This window comes from Psammomys obesus, unplaced genomic scaffold, assembly GCF_907164565.1.
Source record: "Psammomys obesus unplaced genomic scaffold, mPsaObe1.curated_primary_1811, whole genome shotgun sequence".
Lineage (NCBI taxonomy): Eukaryota > Metazoa > Chordata > Mammalia > Rodentia > Muridae > Psammomys > Psammomys obesus.
In genome coordinates this window covers 59,042,088-59,051,564 of record NW_026591086.1, presented here as the reverse complement: position 1 = coordinate 59,051,564, position 9,477 = coordinate 59,042,088, and the positions used below count along the sequence as shown (strand labels likewise).

The following is a 9,477-nucleotide window of genomic DNA, read 5'->3' as shown; positions in this document are numbered from 1 at the left end:
GGACATCACGGCAGTTTCCACACGAGTCTGAGTGCAGCGCGTGTACAGCCAGCCCTCCCTCGGCGCCCAAGTGTGCCGCGCAAGCAAGGACAGCGCAGCTCTTGGAGCCCAGGGGCAGCACGGCCGGCCGAGCCTCCGAAACGAAGCAAGAGCTCACAGATGGTGGAGTCCGCCTCATGGGGGCAGGGTCGGTTGGTCTGACACCAGCACAGCCTCAGCGGTTATTCCAGCCTCTTTCCCTTTATACAAAGGGTTTTTAATGACTTTCACTTTACACGCATTGCTATTTTGCCCAAATACATGTCTGTGTGAGGGTGTCAGATCCCCTGGAGTTACAGACAGTTGTGAGCTGCCATGTGGGTGCTGGGAATTGAACCCAGGTCCTCTGGAGGAGCCCAGTGCTCTTCACCCCTGAGCCATCCTCCAGCCCCATGTTTCCATTCTTTACACTGACTTTATGTGTGTGTGTGCGTGCGTGTGTGTATGAGAGTCTGTACTATGTATGCGTATATGTGAAAGTGTGTGTGCGTGGAGCATGTGTATTTGAGAATGTGTGAGTATGGGGAGTGTGAGTCTGTGTGAGTGAATGTGTGTGAGAGGATGTGAGCGCGCCTGGATCGTGAATGTACGCAGTATGTGACCGTGAGCACCCGAGTGTGTCTAGGTGTGTGAATGTGTGTATACGTGAGTGTTCCAGTGTAAGTGTGTGGAGTGTGTGCGTGCGTGTGTAGGCCACAGGACACATCTGGGGGTCACGGGACAATTCACGTTTCTCCTCCCCCCACCCGTGAGTTCTAGGGATCAAGCTTCAGTCATCCGGCCTGTTGCATCACTACTATCTACGATCTAGTCTCATCCTGCACTAACATCTCACACGCCTTGGAACTCGGCAGCCCATGCTGGCCACCAGAGCCGGCCTGGTGAGCTCTGCCCAAGGAAATGAGTCTTGGCGATGCCATAGGCACGGAGCCTTTTTACACTGCGCCCGCGCAGGAGAACCCTCACCCTGGCCCTGCACGCTGGCAACCCGAGCGACTCTGGGCGGTCAGTGTGTCCACAGTGCACAGCAGTGATGACGGGGACCCGGCCTGCACGCAGATGAACCTCAGGAGCTACCAGAGCCTAAAGGGTGCACTCACCACTCAGCGCCAGCCACAGCCAAGAGACCCGGGCTCCTAGGGACCACAGCCTAACACACCCAACAGCTCTCAGCCCAGAGTGCCAGACCAGACCGAGGCTAAGTTAGCGTGCACAGAACCTCACATCACTCAGTCTCTCCACGTCACACTACCGTGTCGCTCAGACACAGGCTCCCACACGACACTCTGGCACCAGTGAGGCCTTGCACGCACTGACAGTGCTGCTCTCGGCGCGAAGCCACTCCACCAGTCAGTGGGAGGACCAGCACACAGGAAGCACAAGTGAGTGGTCTGTGAGTGCAGGAAGCGCAAAGCTGTTTCCTGCACAGCCATGGCTCTACATCCAAGGGAGTCACAGAAATAATAACCTACAGGTCTCCTCAGAAACTCACCTTCAGTACGTTCATCATCCGGTCCAATCAAATGGGCTTTTGTGTCTAGCTCATAAAATTCCAACAGCACAGTATCACTATAAAAACACTCAGGACAGATTCACTCTCAGGAGCTCAGGCACGTAGGCTTATTGCAGTGGCACAGAAAGCCTGACACACAAGAGACTTAGAGACCACGCCTCACACAAACGAACAAAAGCTCTGGAATGATTTCAGAGCTGAAAGAAAAGGAAATTACTGTGCAATTGATTAGATTACGAGCATAAGGATGTGCAAGGGCTGGGTTTTCATTACACACTTACTCTGTCTGGAAGTGTAAAATCTGTTTTACACAGAATCACACTCACTATGTAGCCCGGCTGTTCTGGAATTCACAATGTAGTCCAGGCTGGCCTTGAACTCACAGCAATCCTCCTGCCTCTGCTTCAGTGCCTAGACTAAAGGTGTGGCCAACGTAGAAGACTTTTGGCGAGTGGTTCTGGATGACAGTATTTCAAATAGCATGAAGAATACTAAATGCATAACCACGAGCTACTTACAATCCAGAAGGTAGATTACTGGCCACAGTGACATCAAACGAATGCTGTACAACTTCCACAAGGATGAAGTCAAACAGGGCTGACAGGACCCAGGAACCCAGCAGGAAGGACTGAAAAAGAAAGCGGAAAGCAGAAGGTGAGTAACAGCTGTTCAGTTAGCGTGAGCTGAGGGGCGGGTAGGAGTACAGTCTGGAGACACAGGCATGCACCAACATACACACATACACATGACATACATACGATCATGCATAAGCATAGTTCCATATTATTTGTTTTTGTTACTTTTCAAAGTTGGGAAATAAACCGTAACTGTTCATATGGATCAGTTTCTATAACTTCTAGATATGTTGAAGGAGACATTTAATTAAAACATAATGCTGAGAAGTAGCCCATATACCATTACACCAATAAGAGGCTAGAATTTTGTTAGCTAAATTTCTAATTAAAATTTTTATAACTGGCATATGCTTAATTTCACGTATTATCATCACCATCATTTCATTATTTTATCATGGTACTGGCTTAAATTTTAAATGTTTCTTTGGTTAATGTGCAAGCCACAAATCAGATCTAGAATCATGTAATTGAAGAGATAATTATAAATAATACCCTAGGTTTTGAAAGTGGAGGGCATTTTAAAACAGGGTCCAGCACAGCACTGCCCAGCTGCAATCCCAGAGGCCAGCCCGGGTGAGCCGACAGGACCTTCCTTCAAGTTTACACAATGAAAAGTGAGGGCTGGAGAGGCGGCAGCCAGGTAAAATGCACTCCCCACACGGGAGACCCCAGAGGGACAAACAGGCAAATAAGGAGTACAGACAGCCACTTCATCTGGAGCTGCAGCGGAAACGCTCTATCGTGGATAACTTACTGCAAACTTCCTGCTCCCGTATCTTCTCTCAAATATTCTGAAGTTGTAAATCAGAAGACTACTGCAGAAGGTATCCTTCAAGTCCAGGCAAATTATCCTTCCGCATATCAGCCTCCAAACCTACAGAGGGTCAGAACAGGGCAATGAGGGAGCCTGCCCAGCCCACCCTCGGGCTCCCCGAGGCCACTGCACACGCCAAGCCCAAGCCCACCCTGGACAGCCCTCGCCGCAGGAAGGGCCCACCCCAGACAGCCCCTGCGGCAGGGAGGCCAAGCTCAGGCAGGCCCACCCCAGACAGCCCCCACCACAGGGAGGCTCTGCTTCTCAGAAGGTCTTGCTAAGGCAACAGCAAGGCCTGCACCCAGTCCCCAGCAGCCAGGGTGCCCGCTGCCAAGCCTGACGCCATGGGTTCAAGCCCTAGGACCCACGTCTCAGTGGCTGGAGACAACTGACCCCACAGACCTGTTCCCTGAGCCCCACACGCGGCACCAGGACATGCTCACCAGCACCACACTCACACAAAAGGGAGTCATATAAAGAAAGGGGTGTTTAGCAGGACACACTCAGGCCCAAACACAGCAGCTGGAATCAAAGACTAACGAATGCTTATTTTACGCTACTGAATTCAAAAGCAAAGCTGTAACTGACAATTTGGGTAAAATTCAAAACTACAATTCTGAGCTTAATCACCAAAGAGCCACATGCATGGCAGCTCTGAGGACGTGCTGATAAAACAGCAGCTTAAAACTCTGAATTCATCTTGGCAAGGTGAGAAACAATGAACTGCAGAAGGAAAGTGCTGCCTCTCAAAAGCCTGTTTTGAGTCTTTGATATTTTGCAAATTGAAATGGTGCTGATGACACCTGCAAAGCTCTGATTTCACCTCCCCTCCTACCGGAACAAAGCAACCCTGTGCTTCCTTTGAATTGCTGTGAAACCTGAGGTAAATTTTACCATGTTTACTATGTTTCCGTACACACCTCAGTGATGCTGAGCATGTTCAGTGGTGTGCGCTAGGCTACCATCCTAAATGCTGCACCATTTAGGATGCAGCACTAAGCTGCCAGCCTTCCCCCAGCCCAACTTTGTGCTCGTGTTTAACATGAGTGGGGCACACAGCAGCTGTCCTCCTGCGTCTGCTCCCTACCTGGGAACAGCATTCCCAGGGTTCACAGGGAGGCACACGTTAGCCTCACTCTTTCACTCCTCAGGGAATACCACAAGGCCTGTGTGTGTAACATCGTGTCTGTCCATCTGTCTACTGACAGCGCTTCTGCCATGGACTGTACTGCCACGAACAGCGGGAACAGCCATCCCAGGACCACAAAAGACAGGCCGAGAGCAGTCTAATTCCCTGAAGTCAGTGGGCCCGAGTGAGGAGGCTCCGTCAAGAGGCCAGGCGGAGGAAAAGGTCCACAGAGGCAGAAACATCATCACAGGCAGCCATGCCAGAGGCCTCGGGTGCACAAGAGGACCAGAATCACAATGCAGCTCCAGGCCAGCACAGACTCGCATTATCATGGTCACACGAGTCGCTGCAGGAAGGCTAACAGGCCACTCCGAGTCCTCCCAATCCACACCGGGCACAGCCCTTCATCACCAGGAACATGGGACTCAGGGGCTTACTGACATGCACTGTGTCCAGGCAGCTCCACTGCCTGGACCAGACAGTGGTTGATTGCAAATGAAGCTGGTAACTAGCCCTAAGTAACTCGGGCTTTACCGCCATCCTCAAGGTCACCTCTGGCCTGCATCGCTCTCCAGCAACACCTGCGACAGAGCTGAACTCATGGGGCTGAGAAGCATCCACTCTTCACTACTGACTCGTGCTCAGCCCCAAGTGTAGTGCCTGCTCACAGCCATTCCTCCTGTGGCTTAGGCAGCACTGCCAAGAAGGGGACAGGAAGATCACAGAGCCAGGAGCTGGGCAAAGTGCTGTGGAACTGTGTCTACTACTTGTCAGGCTGTCACCCTCGGGAACTCACCACTGTGGCAGCCTGAACAAGAGCCACACAAGATCAGGCCGGCCATGCTCTAGCCTCGCCGAGGAGACACTGGCAGCTGACGGCCGTTCAGAGAGGTGTCAGTTGTCTTTAAAGGTGTGACCCGATGGTCACCTGCCCATGCTCCAGAGAGTGGCCTACATCCGTGTGCACAGGGTCATGCTGATGAGGAAGAGGAAGAGCTGAGGCTGGGAGAAGGGCATGCCGGGAGAGGGGCTGGAAGGCTGGTGGGCGATAGAGACAGCAGAGATAATAAAATACAAGAACGCTCTTAGAGCAGAACTTTAAGGCAGCATTTTGGAAGCCTGCGGGGTTCTGAGGGACGACTGAGTCGCAGGAAGGAGGCCAGTCTAGAAAAGCGCCCTCCTCTCGGAGGCCAGGGGTGCGGGGGCCTACCTGGAGGTCGTTCTTGACGGCACGGAGGTCGTACAGGAAGAACCGCTGGCAGTGGGGCAGCAGGAGCGCCAGCAGAAGGGACAGGGCACCGGGCACCAGCAGAAGACTCTTGGATAGAGGCGCCTTGTCTAGGAGGGAGACAGCCATGTTCAGAACGTTAAAAAGCAAACAGCCACACGGCACCAGAGAGCTGATTGTTCTGCGTGGGAACAAAGGCTAGGCCTGCGGCTCTGGACTGAGCTCCCCCAAGGCCTGTGCCAGCAGGAAGGACAGCCAGGCGGGCACACTCTTTGGAGGGGCCTCTCTCTCAGGGCTCTCGAGGGACACCACGCACTGCCAGGAGCTGGTCCAGGCATGCCGAGGCTCGCCCACGGGGCCAGGGGTGTTGGGCCAGCACTGCTGGCTGCCGTGGCCTCCTGAGCTTCTCCATGCAACCAGGGTGAGCCAGGTCAGGCTTTCCGTGAGGGCTCATGGGACCTCTGCCTTGTCCCAGCGCCGTCAGGGTCACTTGTCACGGAGGCAACAGGCAACCAACACGTGATCATGGTGACAAGAACTAAGACACCACCGAGACTGCCGGTGAAAACACACACACATACACACACACACACGACCCCCAGACACACACGACACTGATATAGCAGGAACGAAAATACTGGAACCCGGGCGAACTCACAGGAACAGCAGCCCCCAAGTCCTCAGAAACGCTGTCTGGAGCACTCTGACGGAGCTCAATGCTTCTGAACTCGTGCCTCCAACACTCTCTATAAGCTTCGGTGTATTAAATGATAATTTACTACTTTCCATTCCCCAGGCACTTGTCACTATGAAGAGAAGGATTTGCTGCTGTGTGTGTGAAGGTCGGAAGACAACTTGTGAATGTGGGTGCCTGGGATTGAACCCCAACATCAGATGCAGAGAAAAGTGCCTTTAGTGGCAGAGCCACCTCACAACCCCAAAAGATTTTTTAAAGTTAAATATTATTTCACCAGTCATGGCGGCCCCTTTAGCCCCAGCACTCGGGAGGCAGAGGCAGGTAAATCTAAGAAAGTTCGAGGCCAGCCTGGTCCACAGAGCAGGTTCCAGGACAGTCAGAGCTACACAAAGAAACCATGTCTTAAAAACAAACATATATATCAACAACAAGAAATCGCGTGTGATATACAGGTGCACCTGTGTGCGAGGCGCCCTTTCCCACACGTGTACATGTGGGAGGCAAGGGCAAGCCCTGTCCATTGCTCCCTACCTTAGGGACACAGCGCCTCACTGACCTGGAGCTTGGGCACTCTCTCCCAGGCACGCGAGAGCACACACACACACTCACACACGAACTCGGAGGCTGTCCCCCTGTACGGCCCAGTCGCACAGGACCTCAATGAGCTGCAGCTGGCTGCCTGGGCTAGACAACGGGCTAAGCAGCCCCCAGAGCCCCTTCTCCACCCCAGCCTGGAGTCACAGCCGCAGACTTTTTCACGGCTACCAGGGATCTGAACTCAAGCTTTACCGTGTACACAAGTACTTTACTCACTGAACCAGCCCTGAAGAAAAAACTTAATGCTCATAAAGACCACCCTGGTGTGGTGGCACACGCCTTTAACTCAGCATTCAGGAGGATCTCTGCGAGTTCGAGGCCAGCCTGGTCTACAGAGAGGGCTCCAGAATATCCAGGGCTACACAGAGAAACCCTGGCTCAAAAAACAAAAACAAACAAACAAACAAAAACCCCAACAACAAAGACAAAAATCATGAGGACAGCACACATTTTTACGGTCACAGCTAATGCAGCCCTTTGTATGGTCCCAAGGGCATCTCACGAGTGGCTCTTCCCTCAGATGACGCCACGCACAGCTACTTCCACTACCTCCCAGGAAGGGCTGCAGCTCCTCCCTGCCCCCCAAACCTCCAGTCGGGACCCTCCTGTTCCAGACCCACTGCCCTGCTGCCCACCCCACGACCTCTTCCACACAGGGGCTTCAGCTCTCTTGGGAAACGTTTTCAGATGTGTTTCACTGTCCCCCACAGCCTGAGAAAGTGTCCCCACACTGTGGCACGCAGGGCTCCCCAGGTCTGACTGCACAAGGGTGTGCCGTACAGAAGAGAGCGCACATGCCTTCCATTACAGGCCACAAGCCAGGGACAGAGCATCGGCCTCAGACAGAGGACAGGGCCAGCTTGCCAACGGCCAGGCCATGGGGACAGCGCTGAGGGCACCCTTCCAGGCTCACTATCTTATTCGTAGACCCCTGCGGGTGGACTTGTCCCTTACAGTTGATGCTGTGGTTACAGTGTTTGTGCAAGCATACAGAAATAGCCAGCCATTTCCTCCCCAGTTAGGCTCTGCACACATCCACACCGGAACTATCACAGTGTTACACACTCTATTCAGCAAGGCTTGTCAGACCCCAAATCTACCAGAGCACCCTACTGCCTAGGGCACCCTACTGCCTCAGGCCTCACAGGACACAGGGCCCTGAGGCTGGGAACGCAGCTAGGAGCGAGGCCGGCCGAGTTTGTCCGGAGCAGAGAAGTCTCAGCCCTGCTGGCCCGCAGACTGGGGAATGAGAACCCAGCTGCAGTCAGAATTCATGAGGGTCCGTGGCAGGCCCTGCCTGGCATGCCTAAGCCTTGGGCCCCATATCAGCACTGCCCTCACCCCCTAAAAGGCCGAAGAGCGACAGCCCCCCACCAGGCAGGCCCACTGCTGAGCGGCTTCTCTCCTAGCCCAGGCTGCTTCATTACTGTGACAGAACCAGACAGCACTCTCAGGGCGAGGGCACACCCTAAAAGAATGGCAGCTCCTCTCCCACGTTGACCTGTCCCTGTGATAGACAGCCATGCGGACGTTGTCGCCTCCTGAACAACTCAGCGAGACCAGAGGGAAGTTGCAGCTTGGCTGCCATTTCCTGCTCCCAAGCTGCCACTGGACAATTCTCTGCCCAGCGATTCCAGCACAGCTCTCTAGAGAGCTGCCTGGCCTCCTCCTTCCATGCCATCTCCTCCCCTCTGCTGCCCAGGTCACTGTGCCCTGACTCGCTGGATGAGGCACCTTGGTTGTCTCCTGGTCCCACTCTGAGCAGGCAACACCTGAGGCTGTGACCCCCCCCTCCTACCCTCAGGCTTCCAGGCATAAGGAGGAGCTCCTAATCCCTGCCAGGTGACAGCAGGAGTGAGTCAAGGAAACCTAAGTATGCCACCTCCACAGACACATAGAGCTAGCAGCCCCTCATGCCTTTTCCTTTATGAGGGCTCAAGATGGTGGCCAGCCATCACAGAGGGCCCACTCCACCCAAGCGTTCCCAGTGGGAAGCAAGGCTTGTTCCCGAGAACCAGGTCTCTGGCCCTCAGCCTTGGTGCCTGGGGGCAGAGTTCTCGTGGATGAGGTGGGTGTCACTCTGTACAGGGGAAAGATCTGCGCAGGGGGTGGCAAGTGGGCCCTGCAGATGTGTGGGGAAGGGGACCTGTCAGAGGGAAGCACACTGTAAGAAAAGCCAACAGGCAAGAGGAGCGCCAGAGGCCAAAGGTGCTGCACGCAGGAGGGCTGCACAGCGAGGCAGCAGGAGCAGTATGCAGAGCCTGGAGGCCAAGCAGGCATCAGCTGAAGAGGTGGCTGCGGGGAGTGAAGAATGCCAGCCATGGTACACGGCGACCTGAGCTGAACTAAGACTCCAGGAAGACAAGAACAGGAGTCCAGTCAGGAGGCCGCTGGGATGACCCAGAGAAGAAGCTGCTGCTCAACAGAGGAGCCAGGAGAGGGCTGCGGGCGAGCCTCGAGTCTGCAAGGAGCCTGCAACAGCACCCACCTGCGCTGAGTTTTCCACAGCGCTTAAAGTGGACCTACACTCAGCGGCCTGTGACTGCTTGACGGAGAGCGGAAAGAAACGCTGCCAGAAGCCTGCCATGTCACAACTCTAAGGGCACAGCTATTAGTTCCCACCTCTCTTCTACTAGAGCACAGCAGCTGAGTGTGGCATGCTTACAGTTCTCAGCCAAGGTTCTCACAGGCAGCCAGATGTTAGATGGAAGGGCTCTGAGAACAAGGGCTCTGAGAACAGGAGCTCTCAAGAGAACAGGAGCTCTGATGAGAACAAGGGCTCTGAGACCAAGAGCTCTGAGGAGAACCAGGGCTCTGAGAACAAG

The 9,477-nt window shown here is 54.2% G+C and overlaps 1 protein-coding gene across 1 annotated transcript in view; it reads right to left on the bottom strand.

The window, feature by feature from the left end:
• The window catches only part of LOC129678712 (uncharacterized), an 84,379-nt gene that overhangs the window by 48,766 nt on the left and 26,136 nt on the right, over positions 1-9,477 (bottom strand). The window contains exons 2-4 of the mRNA XM_055609594.1: positions 5,341-5,468; positions 2,942-3,061; positions 2,071-2,180 (exon numbers count right to left, since the gene is read on the bottom strand). Of these exons, the coding sequence (XP_055465569.1) occupies positions 2,071-2,180; positions 2,942-3,061; positions 5,341-5,468 (358 nt within the window). The remainder of the gene's footprint in view (positions 1-2,070; positions 2,181-2,941; positions 3,062-5,340; positions 5,469-9,477) is intronic.